This window comes from Lepidochelys olivacea (genome assembly GCF_965140295.1).
Source record: "Lepidochelys olivacea isolate rLepOli2 genome assembly, chromosome: 3".
NCBI lineage: Eukaryota > Metazoa > Chordata > Testudines > Cheloniidae > Lepidochelys > Lepidochelys olivacea.
In genome coordinates, this window is record NC_140413.1 from 123,640,935 (window position 1) to 123,658,575 (window position 17,641).

Genomic DNA, 17,641 nt, shown 5'->3' on the forward strand with positions numbered 1-17,641 from the left:
ACAAATAATAATGCCAGATAGTTTGAATTGGGCAAAAGTGTCCCTCCCCTTCTCATTTCCTGTTTAGTTTGACGTTCACTTGATAAATGCTACATATTTTGAACCCAGAAGGGTTTCTAACCAATCTGCTGAAATGGAGATCATAAATTCTAAACGGCCACCTCTCATCACAGCATTTCAATCTTCCATGAACCCCAAAACCATTCTCTTTATTTCTTTGGTGCATCCAGTAGCAGTCTATCCCTTCCTTCTCTCATGCTTGGAATAAAAAGGATCTCACATCACCCCATCTTCTATGTTTTTATCAGCTCCCTGAAACAATTCCTGATTTTACTGAATACTCTTTCAGTGCTGTCATTCTATCACCACATCTTACTAGAATCAGTAAGAATTCCTTTAGCATTTTTCAAGCTAACCAGTCACTTATTCTGACATCATTTGCTGTGCTGCCAGAAGGCATCTGACTGTCCCACTTCCTTCATATGACCCTCAGATTTTTAAGCCCCATTTCCCACTCTGTAGTCACCAATCAGGATTACTTCTTTTTTTACCATGGCTCCAGTTTCACTACTTGTCTGTTAATAACTGGTTGAGTGCTTAGTAGTCCGATTCTGCTCTGTTTTGTTGAGGACAATATACCTATAGCAGGTACTGAAATTAAGTGTCTCCATACATATTTCTCTCCTGCCCTTCCTGCATCTTTTATTCTTTTTTTTAATGTCACATGCCTCAATTTTCCATATAGTGTGTCGATCTGCCATTTCCCTCCTTATGATAATTTCCTTTCCGTCTCCATTCAGAAACTTCATTTCTCTCTAACACACCTCAACTACCATTCCAGCTCCTCCTTCTCCCTCTTCAGAAAAGAAAAGGAGTGTACTTCATACATATACAGCCTTCATGGTCTTCATTCATAAAGTGGACAATTGCTCATGTTCCACATCAGCCACCTTGCATCCTTTCCTATCTGCAATGTTTGTTCCATGGTTAGAACCTGCGAGGATCAGAGCACTCTGTCACCACATCTTGGCAGACTTCCATTCACTGTTAAGGTATCTTTTAGAAAGTTTTCTTTTTTAACATCTACCACCATTAGTTGATGTCTCAGTCTGGCACTCAGCAATGAACTCCCACTCAGATCAAATTCCCTTTTGGTTTGGACTCATCTCTGTCGTGCTGTGTGTTCCATGATTCCTTGATATACCCAACTCTTTCTGCAGAATCTAAGCTTTATTTAAAAAAAAAGTTTCTACTCCTTATGGTTGCAAAACAAATGCATTATCCTTAAAATCTTCAGCTGAATATAAACCAATGTTACATTGTTTTCATGAGTCTGCCTGAAACAATACCTCTAAGAGACACATGAATTGACCCATTAATCTCAATAGAACGTTAACTCTGAAATTGAGATGACAATGTATATGCTGCATCTCTCTCTCCCTCTCTCTATGTGTGTGTATGTATACACACACACACACACACACATATATATATATAATCAACAGTAAATACACCACTAGCATGTAGCAGAAGCATCCAGCTGGCCATGCCAAATATCTTTATCTGCCCTCTGTTGCCAAAACCTTGGAAGGGGGAGGGTGTTTTTGCCTTCCTCTGTAGCATGTGGGTGCAGGTCACTTGCCAAGATTATTTGGATACATCACACTTAATGATTTCCCCACCGTTGTGCAGTCCTTGGGCGCTGGTTTATATCAGTCCCTCTTATTCTCTGCCTATGCCACATAATAGTCTAGTCTCATAATATTTTGGTGTCATTTCAATTGTTGGGTTTATTGTGTGGGTGCTGGGTGGTGTTGGTGGCCTGTGATGTACAGGTCAGACTAGAAGATCGAGCAGTCCCTTTTGGCCTCAAACGCTATGATTATGAACTGCCAGTTGGTTCCTTCCCAGCTACCAAAACCTCTAGTTTCAGCCCTGAAAATGTCTACAATATCTCTCTCTCTCTGTCACACACACACACAGTATGGATGGAAAATGCAGGGATATACTAAACCGTGCTGATGTATTAATCTTTAGAATTCACTAAATACTGGAAGTTTGGAATGGTACCTGAAACTGTTGTTGAACTTCCCATCTACTACAGAAGCCAGAGGCCTTGCCGAAGAGTTTTGGTCCAGCTTTCCAGAGCAATACATTTACCCCTTAACTATGAACAGCACCTCAAATGTCACCTTGAAACACATTCCAAAAATCAGTCCTTATGGCTAATCTGCCTTGGCCTTAAATAGATTAATGCGGGGAGGCAGGGATAGAGCTCCCACCCTAACCCTTGCATGGCCCATGTAAGGGTCAGGCCAAATTTCAATACCTGTGCTCAGGGGGCATGCAGGGAGAAATCCATACCACCCATAATAGGATGTGGCAAAGCTGAAAGGAATGGGGCCATGGTTCCCCCCACTCCTATGCGCTGACAGCAAATTGCTGTGGTGTGGTATTGGATGTTCAGCCTGTGCATTTTCAGGAACTTCAGGAGCCATTCTACCTTCCTGAGACACCTCCCTGTGATTCTCTTGAAGTGATGTGATTGCACATCTCCCCTTGGTGTGTCTGTGCTTATTGTAAATAACTTTAAAACTGCCTTAAAATTAACCTGACTGAAGGCATCTCAGTGTAAATAAATCTGAGTTGGCAGCCCTGAATATCTGAAAATCAATTCTTCCTTTATTCATCTAAGTTTTAAGTTTCATGTTTTACCCTGCAAAAAGTTGGGTTACAGATTCCCTGAGTAAAGTTAGACCCCAGTAACAGATTCTGCGTTTCGTCCTGAAACAACCTGACAACACCACTATAATCTCAAGCACTTCAGCATGTGCGGGAAGGTTTAGAAGCTTCTTAAAGTGTAACTGTCAAGGTTCCTTCCGCACTCTGAACTCTAGGGTACAGATGTGGGGACCTGCATGAAAGACCCCCTAAGCTTATTCTTACCAGCTTAGGTTAAAAACTTCCCCAAAGTACAAACTTTGCCTTGTTCTTGAACTGTATGCTGCCACCACCAAGCGTTTTAAACAAAGAACAGGGAAAGAGACCACTTGGAGACATCTTCCCCCGCAAAATATCCCCCCAAGCCCTACACCCCCTTTCCTGGGGAAGGCTTGATAACAATCCTCACCAGTTTGTACAGGTGAACACAGACCCAAACACTTGGATCTTAAGAATAATGAAAAATCAATCAGGTTCTTAAAAGAAGAATTTTAATTAAACAAAAGGTAAAAGAATCACCTCTGTAAAATCAGGATGGTAAATACCTTACAGGGTAATCAGATTCAAAACACAGAGAATTCCTCTAGGCAAAACCTTAAGTTACAAAAAGACACAAAAACAGGAATATACATTCCATCCAGCACAGCTTATTTTACCTGCCATTAAACAAAAGGAAATCTAACGCATTTCTAGCTAGATTACTAACTAACTTAACAGGAGTTGTAAGGCTGCATTTCTGATCTGTTCCCACCAAAAGCATCACACAGATAGACAAGCCTTTTGTTCCGCCCCCTCCAGATTTGAAAGTATCTTGTCCCCTCATTGGTCATTTTGGGTTAGGTGCCAGCGAGGTTACCTTAGCTTCTTAACCCTTTACAGGTGAAAGGGATTTGCCTCTGGCCAGGAGGGATTCTATAGTACTGTATACAGAAAGGTGGGTACCCTTCCCTTTATATTTATGACAGTAATACAGAACCCTAAACGTAAGAACTGGCTTTTCAAATCACCTTAAAAACATTTTTGGCCCCATATATTTTCTTTAGTAAAAACAAATCACCCAAAAGCAAAGCACAGCAGTTTATGTATGATGACTATGTGCATCAACACTATCAGCAAGAGATGCCCTGGAGAATGACAACAGCAATTTGCATTCTGTAGTTTCTTTTGTGTGCCCAAACTCCCTAAAGCATTTGACAAAGCAATAAATATCATGCCCATGAAGATGTAGTGATAGGATGTCAATATCGTAGTGACTCTCTGCAACCAGATACAGCAGCCACTCTGTGCACAGCAATGTCCCCCACACAGCTGAAAATACAAGTGCCAATTAATCTGTGCTCATTAAAATAGAAAGAGTTGTTCCTGTGGGGGACAGTTTATGTAGTCACCTGAACCGCTATAGAATGCACCTCATTGTTCTTTGATGTCACTGCCAGGATAGTAGTTCTAACAACTCAGCAATCTCTAGTTTTGTATTGGGAGGCTGATACATATATTATTTCCACATTTCTCAAATGTCTTAACCTATGTTCTTATGCTTCCCCCAGCAAATGCTGCCATCTCCACAAATATCACTTATAGGAAGAAAGAGAAGCTTATGAAATGAGAGTGGCAGTATTGGTAACAGTGGTAGAGATGATCAGAAAAAGAGTCTTGTTACTTGTCCTGTTATGCTCTTTTTTCCCTCTCCATTCATTCTGCATTTTATTTTTATCAGAATAGTTAATTAGGAGGAAATGAAATTCAAATAGGAACTCAGCCACTTACAAATCTTTCTCCTCCTCACTAGTCTTTCAAACTACGGGTTTGTGATTTCAGTGCTTTTTGGGGAAACCTCATTGGCTACTGTGAACAGGCCTTCAAATACTACCCCTCCATCAGCGTGCACACGCACACACAGACAGCAGCAGCCTTACAACTATCCTCCAGGGGTCACAATTGGGTTACAAATATTGCACAACATGATGACTGAGCAGCTTGATTTGGAAGAATTTATTCACATTCATTCAGCTTCATTAAGATTCAAATGGAATAAAAAGGTAGAAATTGAGCAGATACAGAAATTGTGCATAGCTTGCGCCTGTAGTCAGTAAACATTTATTCACTAAGCACAGCTCTCTTTTGCTCTTATATTCTTTCTCTCTCCCTATCCTTCCTGCTTGCTGTTTTAATGCATAATTAAGAAGGTCAGAATTAATGAAGCAGTGTGGAGTAAAGTTCAAGGAATCCCCAGGCACTATTTATTCTATTAGATCTCAGTCATGAATGTCAGACTGGCAGCATTAGAGACAGAAGCAGTTGAGCTGGCAGCATCCCAGAAACAAAACTACCAAGGGAGACTTACCTGCAGTGTCAAGTCATTCCTAAGCTCCTTCCCTGCAAAAATCACACGTAACTGGTCAGCTGGAACTCCCTGTCGCTTAGCAACCACCTCCTTGAGCTGGCAGATGCTGGTGTCTGAATCAACCTCCACTGGGAAACCATGGCTGGAGTTGAACCTGACGAACACTGACCAAAACCAAAACATTTTAGAAAGTGAGCATTTTTCAAGTCAGATCTATTTTAAAATGGTATAAGAGGAGGTTTTCTAATCCCTGGACTATTGACATAATGGTACAGTAACATTTTAGTATATTTTTCATTTTAAAGAGAAACTTTTAATGCTGTAATTTATCATTCTGAAAGAAGGATCTGTAAGGGATTTCCTATCATATAATAGTCAGTGACCAATAACAAAAAGTGTATGTTCCCCCCCGACAGCAATATTAAATTACAGTGAGCATACAGAAACAACAAACAGATTTAACTAGGCAAGATTCTGAGTAATCACTAAGTGATACAATAGATTTTCAATTCAGTCTTATCCTGGGCAGCCATATATACTCTTTGTGTCCTATGTGTTCTTCTCCTACTGGATATAACAAATAAATGCAGGGAATACAGATGTTTGTTAGAACAAGGATGCATTGAACAACATAAGAACAGATAGTTCCCTGCTATACAGTAAAACACAGTCATACAGACTGGCTTCCCACAGATATAATTCTACAGAAAATAATGATGGAAGGGAAATCATCTGCTAGCTGAAATGTTTGAGTGTTTTCTGTACCAGTGTGGTCTTTTTCAGAGTTCACTAAAATACCTGTAGTACATAACTCCAGTACATACATACTCCTTCAATGCAGAAAGTTACCACCAGACTAGCCATGTCATTTTAGAGCTACAGCAATTGGTTTATACATTCAGAGAAGCCCGGCAAACAAGCTCATGAGTTTATTGCCATTCAGCTGGTGGGACTGCTTTTCATAATGAGTCTGAATGTGCCCATTAGGCTCACAGTGAGGAAAGAGACTAAAAAAACCACTACATAGAAAAACCTCATTATAACTGCATCACTCACTGAGATTGTATGAAAAGTAGAGATATAGCCTGGTGAGTTACTTCAACCAATAGGTTTCATAGACGGGAAACAGAGAATTAGTAAAACCAATATAAAACAAGAAATTATGTAGACCAAGCGAATAGGAGACATCTGCTACTGTAATGATGGGACATCAGTTGCAACTGATGTTCCATTGTAAGAGTTTATTTTGATTCCCAGTCTAATTTTTCAGTTGGAGAAGCTGCTGATTTCAGATTTTTAGCTAATTTCAGAATTTGATAAATATTTACATTTTCCAGAACATTGCAGTGGTTGTATGATGGTGATGGTGATGCTGTTGTATAATATGTATTATGATTTCCATCTAAAATTTTAGATACTTTTTACCTCTAAAATTCTAGATAACTATTAAAGTTTTTGTACTTCGAAAGTTTTGCCTTTATGTACCCAATCACAATATAGAGAATTTCAAAATACAGTCAATAGGAACACAGCACACATGTCCTTTAGAGTAGTATATGGCTTCTTATACTATATCCTCATTAAAGCTTTTTCAGTTTCTATGATGGAAGATGTCCAAGTAATGATTGTGGGGTTTACAGAACATTATTGAATCAGAATGTCTAAAAATCCATGCAACTGAAATTTAATTTTGCAGATGTGCCATGTGATTTGGAAGAGTAATGGAGGAATGATATGGTAAGAGTGAATTCCAGTTATCTGGAATTAAAGACCTCATGTCTTCTTCAAAAAAAAACTTATAATGATCCACTACATAAGAAATTATCTTGGCAAATAAAAGGAGTTGTAGTTAATTCAACCTATCCCAGAGGATATACTTATTATTAACTTATTTTAAAAAAACTTGTGTAAGGAACCAGGCCTTAAAAGGACTTGAACCGGACTCTCTCACACCCATCATGAGTTTCCCACTGTTCTAAAGAGTCAGTCATTCTCTCCTGTTGGAGAGATTCCATTTTGTGGAAATAATTCAATATTTATTGGGCCAGAAGGAAAGACTGACTATATAGACTGATGGTTAAGGCACTCATGTGAGATGTCAGAGATCCAGATTCAAGTCCCTGTGTTTCCTATACCCCAGCTGATTGTGCTAACCACCAGGTTCTAAATCAATCCCTCTTCCTTGGTGAATATTTAATTATTCAAAGTGGCACAACTCCAACAGAAGAGACTCAGAGCAGCCCAGTTCAGAATAGCTAACAGCTGGGTGGTGAGAGTACTCACCATGATGTGGGAAGATGTGTACAAGTCCCTGATCTAAATGAGGCAGAGCAGGGACTTGCAGCTGGCTCTCGCTCATGAGTGCCATAATCACTGGACTATTGCCTGTTCTGAGGTCTCTTCATCCCTCTATCCTGGACCAGAGATTCCATCCTGGACCTGAGGAACCTTTCCTAATGAAAGTTTCATTAAAACTGATAAACAAACTTTTTGCAGAAATGTATTAAAATAAATCCAGACCAGCTCTAGCCCTAAGGCACTTGCCAAGGCCATACAATGAGTCAATAAAATATCTTGGATTAGAATTCAGGTGTTCTGCCTCCAGGGTCCCTTCTCAAACTACTAGGCAATCCTCCCTCATTTAATTCTTATGGATGCCAGTACTAGTCTTATGAGAAGAGAACAAATTAAGAAGTGCGCCCACATTCTCAATGCAATGTAACTGACAACAGGGAAGGGCTTGATGACAGAAATGCTAAAACAAAAACTGGAGTAATATTTAAGTGAATTGTTAAGCATAGCTCATTATACTAATCCAATACACATACTGTAGGCATGACTGATGTTAACTACCAGGAAACCAGAAATCTCCCTTCCTTCTCTTCCAGAAGCCAAAGTATCTCCATGCCAAGGTTTAAGAAGCTAGCAGAATTGTGGAAGTACACTCATTCTAACCACAAGCAAATATTTGAGTGGCCCATGAATACACTGTATTTTCATTTTGCAGTAAAAATATATCTAATCCCTCATAATCACAAATAGTTAAACTGAGAAAAATGCTTAGCCTGCAAATTATTTGTTGGAAAGCACTAGTCCAAATTTCTTCTACCTTTCACACAATAACTTCATCAGAAATCATAGAGTGCACTTAACATATTTTAGTATAAATTTATTGATGGCATCTTTGTTCATTCACAAAGAGCCTATTAAGTCTTAAGACCCAGGCTGAACAAGAACACAATTTCGTCAACATAATATTTTAAGCTCTCTTTTTATTGTTTGACTGACAGCCAAATCCTAAATCATCAGTATCCAGTGGATACTCTTTTAAAAGTGCACAGGTAATTCCAGTTAATTAATTAATGAGAGTTACACAGATACATTAAAGAGACCCCTTACAGTGAACAAACACTTTGAAAACCCTTATAATTTAAGGTTTGTCTCCTGAACTGGTTTGATCAAACTTTGTTGATAGTGTAAACAATTTTTCAAAGGCACATAGGACCATATTTGAAAAGGTTTTCAGATGCCTAAAGAAGCAGATAGGCACCTAGTGGGATTTTTTAAAGCACCTCGTTGCCTAACTTCCATTGATTTCAATAAGAGTTAGGTACCTAAGTGCTGTCAAAAGTCCCACCAGGTGTCTGTCTCCATCTTTAGATGCCTAAAATACCTTTAAAAATCTGGCCTCAAGTTCATAAGTTCTAAACATTGCAAGAACCCTTACGTATCAAAAGGCAAAATCTCAGAAAAAACTGGTGTAACTGGAAGGGAGAGAAAAAACAGAAATATGACAACAGGTTTCAGAGTAACAGCTGTGTTAGTCTGTATTCGCAAAAAGAAAAGGAGTACTTGTGGCACCTTAGAGACTAACCAATTTATTTGAGCATGAGCTTTTGTGAGCTACAGCTCACTTCATCGGATGCATACTGTGGACTGTGGACTGTAGCTCACGAAAGCTCATGCTCAAATAAATTGGTTAGTCTCTAAGGTGCCACAAGTACTCCTTTTCTTTTTGCAAATATGACAACAGTTCACAATGTCTTTTAGATGTCCAAGATAAGCATCATCATTCAATAAATTCAGTGAATTGGATAATGCAATTCCTTGTTTGGAAGCATCAGCAAAGTTTCTGGTTACACTGAATGCTGTGACATCTGCATAAATGAATAGCTGCAGAAAAAGAAGAATAGACATACACACACAGGTCAAACTTACAGTTTATTCTAGTTTAAAAGATACTAATGGTTCCAACAAAACTCCCCATTTTAAATATAGGAATCACTATCAAACCAGTAAAATCTTTCAAAATGCAATGAACTTTTTAAGAGTGACCCACTGCACATACACAAAATAGGATTTTTGGGATGTCCTAATGACTCAAGTGGTAGAGATATAAATGTCCATACGGGGAACCCAAAACTCACTTCCTGGGCAGGTCAGTGCTGGGAGTGTCAGAAAGAATGTTCTCCATCTTGGGCGTACATTCGTACTGAGCAACATTTCCCTTTTTTTTTTCATTCCAGGCTGACACTACAGGCTCAGAATACACTGTGTTGCAGGGTAAATGCTGTGTATTCTGTCCAGGGAAGGGAAATTGAAAACTTATACACAGAAATGCTGGCCTAGCACACAGGAATAGGTTGAAGTAACCCGGAATAGCCTTATTTTCCTCTGAATACAGGACATACTGCCTTATGCAAGCTGAAAGCATGTTCTCCCCATCCCAGCTCTGCACGGCACATTTTAAAAAAAAAGTCAGAGTTAACATATACTTGAAAGCATGTGCACCTCTTCCCACTGCAGAAATAATACACAAATTTAAAAACAAATCATGGCTTTCTGGTCTAAGAAACTGTAGACCTTTAACTGATTAAAGAATACATTTTAGGAGCAACCAGAAGTCTCCTGTTTCTCCATTGAAAAAAATTCTGGTCTGATTCTGATCCTACACATATACAAGTGTAAATCAGGAATAACTTCACTGAAGTCAGTGGAATTGTATAAATTACAAACAATTTAAGTGAGATCAGAATCAGGCCCCTTATATACTGCTAAACTAACTGCAGTGCTCCCTATTAACTAATTAAGTTATTTATGCAACTCTCAGTAGGTCTACTAGAGGTCAAACTTCACAAATAGAGTGCAGAAGCCATTATGGGAGTTGGGAAGAAGCATGGAGGCAAATTTAAGAAAAAAGCATCAGACCAAAGAATGAAGGCATGGACCAGGACTTAATGGCAGAGTTGAGCAAAAATCAGAATTTCCACCCTGTGAGAATTCCAATATTTGGACATTTGTTTACATACCAGATCAGACAGAAAAGTAAAGCTGTTCAGGAATTTTTCAACGAAACTTTTCGCCCCCATTAAAAAATGCCGATTAATCAAAACCAAAAGTTTTCAGGGAAATATATCAGTTTTAACAAAAAACTTTCCAGATGAAATTTCTTGTTAAAACCACAGACAAACAGAGAGAAAGAGAGACACCCACTTCAGAACAGCCAATACCTCAATGTGTAGACAAGACATTCAGCTGGGAAGTGGGAGACCTATGTTCAAGTCCTTGTTCTGAATCTCTCTTGTTGGAGCTGTTTCACTCTGTATAAATAATTAAATATTCATTGAGCCAAAGACAGAGAAAGACTGGTTAGGACACTCATCTGGGATGTATGGGAACCAAGGTAGTCCTTGCTCTCAATCAGGAAAAGCAGGAATTGGAACCTGGGTCTCCCACAACACATAGGATGCCCCAACCACTGGACTATTGGTTATTCTGGGTGAATCTCGCTCTCCAAAACAAACCTCAAAATTGCGAAACAGATTTCTTGTTTTCCATTATTGTTGCCCTACTGAGAAGTCAAAACATTACATTGTTTTGAAGAACAAGAAGAAGAACAAGAACAAGAAGAAATCCAAAAACATTTCAATTCAGAAATGTCAAAACATTTTATTGACATTTAGACCAAAACAAAAAGTTTCTAACATTTCCAAATCAAAATGTTTCCTTTTGAGTCAGGTTGACACTAAAATTCATCTGCATAAATTACCATGGGACCTCATACCATCATTCTTCTGAATGGCTGGGCTCCCTGGCAGGATGACTTCTCCCATGATGCACTGTATTCATGTGAGTCCCATGTTGACACATGTGACTCAGTCAGAGGGGAGGCAAGAGGTGTAGCCAAGCCAAGGAGCCCAGGTAACAGACGAGAAGAGGGGCACAAAGCATCTGAACTACAACTCTCATACGGCACTGCAGCCGCTCTAAGCAGATGCAATTTAATGTCAACCTGACAAGAAAAGAAATGTTTCATTTTACTTCAACAACAACAACCCAAAATATTTTGATTTAGGTCAAACTGACCCAAAATTAAATATTTCATTTCAATTTTTCCAAAGGAAAAATAAAATTTCTGCAAAATCAAACTTTGCTCTCACAGAATTTTACTTTTACAGAAACTGCATCTTCCACTGAAAAATCATTAACTCTATGTAATGGCTTTCAGTTGATTTGTAACGGACTAACAGAAAGGTCCTACCACCATCCACAGTAGGCCACTGACAGAAATAAGTTACCAAATAACAACTGTCCAGTGATCTCTGTGAAATAAGCTTGTAGCTAATTGATCACCCTGTTGAGAAGGAGTAAAGTACAATACTGTGACATTTACTTGTCATTCTCGACGAGTCCAAAGTGTTTTACAAACTGTATATTAACCAATCACCAAACTGGAAGCAGCAACACAATGCAACTGCTTAGTGCAGACTTAAAGAATACCTATCTAGTTGAAGTTACAGGGAGGAATTGTAGGCAGACAGAATATTAGAACCTGAACTGGCATTTGAAAAAGATTCCAAATCCTCCAGCTCTTTCTACTCATGGAAATTGTGCCAAGGCCTCTTTAATGATGCAATGCCATTAGCTCCATAATGGGCACTGTTTCAGTTCTGATTCAGAGACAAAATCTACATCACTCCCTACAGAAGCTGGGTTCTCCTTTGTGAATAAACTACTAGGATACAGTCTTGGTATACAGAGGTATTATTCTAGGCTCTAAAAAACTAATCCGTGACAAGAATGAATAAAGTTTATCTATTACTGCATCACTGAACTGAAGACTCAAAATTACTGCTAACATTAACAAAGAATAGCCAGTTCCTCTTAATTTCCTTGTTCACAAAAGAATACAATTCTTCTTTCCTGTACAACAAATGAAAGGCAGATTGGTCCTAGGCCATTTAGGGTTTATAGGTCAAAATCAACCTCTTAAACACTAAAGACCAATGGGCTGCCAGTGCAGATGCTAGAGCACTGTTGTCATGGGCTCCTAGTGAGATGCCTTGCTCAAGCTGCTGTGTTTTATACCAGCTTCAGTTTCCAAATGATTGTACGGTGTAACACCATGTAAATTGCATTGCAATACTCTAACAGCATAAGTTGTCCCTGCATAACCACTTACATTGTGGGATCACTTCCCTCCTCTGGGAGGAATGTACCTTTCTGATCAGAAACATGCTTGGTTATAGCTCAAAGATTGCCAAAAAAAATTCCATAACAATTAGCTCAAAATTTAAAGTAATTTTTTTAGGCTATGCTTGTACTTATTTCATGTTCACTTTAAATGAAAATTTGAGCAATTAAGTTTTACTCAAATGAAAGCTCATGGAAAGCAAATCTGAAGTTGAAACATGCAAATATTCACACCTTATGTGTTATATATCATAGATGGAACAATGACTGTAACCTAGTGATTGAACAGTATTCTCATCCCCGCTTTGTCCTGAGCTCTGGCACATATGCAATAAAAAAAAGTAATACAGAAATAGCTAATCTAATGATATAGTTATATTGACATTTCCTTAAAAAGCCTCTTTTCCTGATAAAGTAATTTCCTTAGACATATATAGCCTAATGTACACCCACTGAAGTCAATGCCAAAGCTGTCATTGACTTCACTGGTGCAGGATCAGGCTCATCCAGTATGTTGCCCAAAATTTAAACTGATGCTACACTGGTCATTAATATACTTCCATGCAAATGAGGGTCCTTAATCAGTCATTTCCATATTCTATAGTCTCACCCATTCTGTGTTTGTATATTGAGTCCCACCTTGAAAAACAAAAATACAGTTCTGGAGCACTAAAATTCCACTTGTCCTCCAGGAATGTTGTGCCTTTTTTTAAAAAAAACAAGAACTCAGTGTAATGCAATGAAATTCATGCAGATGGGCAGAAAATCCCTGCCAGAACAGGGGATATATTATAACTCCAAGACTGTAATGTAATTCCAAACCAAAGTGACTTCGGCTATGTCCACACTGTGCACAGTGTGGACTACAAGGTGTGAATTCCAGACTGCACCAAAGTGTTGCGCTCTAACTGCCTCACCTAGATGCTGCTGATGTGAACAAAAAGGCACCAAATTGTGTTAACCTAGTTCTGTGTGAAAGAGGACTATGTTAATATGAACTAGGGTACCTTTTTAATTTGTGCCAGCTGTGTCCACATGGGCTAGTTAGAGAACAACAGTTTTGTGTCCTCTGCAATTCATACATCGCTAGTCAAGCCCTAAGATTCCAGGGCTAAACCAATTACACTTAGTCCACATTCCCCACGAAATTGAACAATTTTCTCATATGACACCTATATACTCATTATGACTAGTTTCATTGTGTCTGAGTTGAAGACCTAGACAATTATTAGCATGCTAATAGGTAGTGATGCTTCAATAAGATGGGATTTTTCTTAACTTCCCAGAGAAATCAAGTTTATCTCCTCCCCACTGCAAGCCATGATGCTTAAAAATTTTCAAATAATAAATATTCTAGTAACAGTTAATGTAAATAAAATACATTGTGACCAGAGTGATATGTTTTGTTTCTTTTGGCATGTCATAATATGGTATCTCAGTATTACAGTTTCATAACTGTAACACTCTGGTAATGTGTGCCTGGAGTGACTCTTTAGAAAGCAAAAGGTTGTGTGAGTAAACAATCCTGGGAGAGGAATCTTGGGAGTAGCCATTTCTACAAGGAAAACTTGAGATGGATTTTGTGTCGTTTCTTTTTCAGTTCCTATTTTCAATTAAACCAAACCTCAAGGAGAAAGGGGTAAAGCCTGCTATATCCTACATGCACTGTGTTTGGAGCACGGTGGGGAAGCCACCTGCTCATAATAATACAGGCATGACAAACACCTCAGTCTCCTTAATTCCTTAATATTTGAATTCACAAGTTTGTTTCATTTACCCATTCCATCCCTGTGCATTCATATGTTACTAGAAAGGATTATGAAAACTCATGGCGATCGGGGGAGGTCCCGGACGACAGGAAAAAGGCTAATGTTGTGCCCATCTTTAAAAAAGGGAAGGAGGAGGATCCGGGGAACTACAGGCCAGTCAGTCTAACCTCAGTCCCTGGAAAAATCATGGAGCAGGTCCTCAAGGAATCAATTCTGAAGCACTTAGAGGAGAGGAAAGTGATCAGAACAGTCAGCATAGATTCACCAAGGGCAAGTCATGCCTGACTAATCTAATTGCCTTCTATGATGAGATAACTGGCTCTGCGGATGAGGGGAAAACAGTGGACGTGTTGTTCCTTGACTTTAGCAAAGCTTTTGACACGGTCTCCCATGGTATTCTTGTCAGCAAGTTAAAGAAGTATGGGCTGGATGAATGCACTATAAGGTGGGTAGAAAGTTGGCTAGATTGTCGGGCTCAACGGGTAGTGATCAATGGCTCCATGTCTAGTTGGCAGCCGGTATCAAGTGGAGTGCCCCAAGGGTAGGTCCTGGGGCTGGTTTTGTTCAATATCTTCATTAATTATCTGGAGGATGGTGTGGATTGCACCCTCAGCAAGTTGCAGATGACACTAAACTGGGAGGAGAGGTAGATACGCTGGAGGGTAGGGATAGGATACAGAGGGACCTAGACAAATTAGAGGATTGGGCCAAAATAAATCTGATGAGGTTCAACAAGGACAAGTGCAGAGTCCTCCACTTAGGATGGAAGAATCCCATGCACCGCTACAGACTAGGGACCGAATGTCTAGGCAGCAGTTCTGCAGAAAAGAACCTGGGGTTACAGTGGATGAAAAGCTGGATGAGTCAACAGTGTGCCCTTGTTGCCAAGAAGGCCAATGGCATTTTGGGATGTATAAGTAGGGGCACTGCCAGCAGATCGAGGGATGTGATCATTCCCCTCTATTCGACATTGCTGAGAACTCATCTGGAGTACTGTGTCCAGTTTTGGGCCCCACACTATAAGAAGGATGTGGAAAACGTCCAGCGGAGGGCAACAAAAATGATTAGGGGACTGGAACACATGACTTACGAGGAGAGGCTGAGGGAACTGGGATTATTTAGTCTGCGGAAGAGAAGAATGAGGGCGGATTTGATAGCTGCTTTCAACTACCTGAAAGGGAGTTCCAAAGAGGATGGATCTAGACTGTTCTCAGTGGTAGCAGATGACAGAACAAGGACAAATGATCTCAAGTTGCAGTGTGGGAGGTTTAAGTTGGATATTAGGAAAAACTTTTTCACTAGGAGGGTTGTGAAGCACTGGAATGGGTTACCTAGGGAGGTGGTGAAATCTCCTTCCTTAGAGGTTTTTAAGGTCAGGCTTGACAAAGCCCTGGCTGGGATGATTTAGTTGGGGATTGGTCCTGCTTTGAGTAGGGGGTTGGACTAGATGACCTCCTGAGGTCCCTTCCAACCCTGACATTCTATGATTCTATGCTTGATCACCCAGTCTGACCTTTTTCAAAACACAGGATGAAGATGTAAAATTAGGCCTCACCTCAAACTACTGAATCTTGAGAACATAATGTGTAACTTTTCTGCCACAAGTGCTTTCTTGAGATACAGAGCCTAATTCAGCTCTGTGTTACTCAAGAATGGTTGTTAATACCAGCAGTAATACAAATGTCAAAGTACTCATCTTAATCTCCAAGGCAGATTTAGGTTAGATATTGGGAAACGTTTTGGAGCAGCCACGCACTGTAGTGCTTCAGTGAAGACACTATTATGCCAACAGGAAAGCATCTCCCGTCAACATAGTGCTGTCTGCACCGGGGCTTAGGTCAGTATAACTGCATTACTCAGCAGTGTGGGTTTTTCACACATCTGAGTGACGCACTTATACCCATGTAAGTTTTAGTGTAGGCCTGGCCTAAATGGAAGGATAGTTAAATACTTGAACAGTATTTAGAAGGGAGATTGTGGAATGTTCATCGTTAGAGGTTTTTAAGCGCAGGTTAAAATCTAGACCAGTGGTTCTCAAACCTGGTCCGCTGCTTGTTCAGGGAAAGTCCCTGGTGGGCCAGACCACTTTGTTTACCCGCTGTGTCCACAGGTTCGGCTGATCGCGGCTCCCACTGGCTGCGGTTTGCCGCTCCAGGCCAATGGGGGCTGCGGGAAGCGGCGCGGGCCAAGGGACGTGCTGGCCGCCCTTCCTTCAGCCCCCATTGGCCTGGAGCGGCGAACTGCAGCCAGTGGGAGCCGCAATCGGCCGAACCTGCGGACGCGGCAGGTAAACAAACAGGCCCGGCCCACCAGGGGCTTTCCCTGAACAAGCAGTGGATCAGTTTTGAGAACCACTGATTTAGCCCATGCTTACAAGTGAACTTGGTTCTGCCTCAGGACAGGGAGAAGGAACAGATGACCTCTAGAGGTCCCTTCCAGCCCTACATATCTATGATTACCAAAGCAAGAGACTGGACAGAAAAACAACTGGGCAGCAAAAGAGCAAAGCCAACAAACATCTCTTCAGCAACAGCATAGGGTAGGGGTTCTAAGATGAGGGCCTGCAAATCGGAGGGTGTATGTGAGGGCTCCCCCAGGAGTCTCCAAAGACTATTCATTAATTCTGAGTCTACCTGGCTCACGTCAGTGCAGCTAGGAATTCTGTAAGCATGGCTGTGGGCTGGCTGCTTGTGCTGTGGGAGTTAGGCCATCCTCAGTGCCACCCTTTTCTAACTCTTCTTTGAAAGAAAAAAAAGAGAAAGATGGCAAAACAAAGATAGGGATAGCACTTCCCCATCTCCTGCCAGTGAACAACTGGAGATGGCATATCTGGTTGTGAGCCTGGCTATCCACAGCACAGGCAACATATGGCCATGTTTAAAGAAGCCTCTAGATATGTGTCAGCAGGAAGTCCTCGTGCAACCTCTGACCATAGGTACTGTAGAAGGAATACAACTTACAGTTTGAAGTGTTTTTAAGCAGATGCTTGTTTGAACTCTTTGCTATAAATTCTGCTCACAGTTACCGGGGTAAATTCTGAGTAACATCACTGACTTTAGTGGAGTAAACTAGGATTTACAATGATGTACATGAAAGCAGAATGTAACCCTTTTAGTCTAACAAGTTACTATGGGACTATAAAATGTGTGTTACTCAAAGAAACAGCCATTACAGTGTAAGAGAAAAGATACATCTGTGTCTGTCTTTCTACTGAAACAAACAAACAAAAAGCGGGAGTGGGAGGGGTGGAGCAAAGCTTGAAGATTTGCCACATTTCAAAGATCACTTTGTCCCTCTTGAGTTTTTCAGTGTTCTACCTGCGTTTGTCTTCCCT

General features: G+C 40.2%; 1 protein-coding gene across 3 annotated transcripts in view; it reads right to left on the reverse strand.

The window, feature by feature from the left end:
- Positions 1-17,641, reverse strand: part of PRKN (parkin RBR E3 ubiquitin protein ligase) — a 1,278,888-nt gene that overhangs the window by 1,002,903 nt on the left and 258,344 nt on the right. For 2 of the 3 annotated variants that reach the window (XM_084622669.1, XM_084622667.1), the window contains exons 1-2: positions 11,130-11,188; positions 5,066-5,229 (exon numbers count right to left, since the gene is read on the reverse strand). In XM_084622669.1, the coding sequence (XP_084478795.1) occupies positions 5,066-5,229; positions 11,130-11,178 (213 nt within the window). In that variant the 5' untranslated portion in view covers positions 11,179-11,188. Of the gene's footprint in view, positions 1-5,065; positions 5,230-11,129; positions 11,189-17,641 lie in introns of those variants that run through there. The other variant, XM_084622668.1, reaches the window with a different exon arrangement.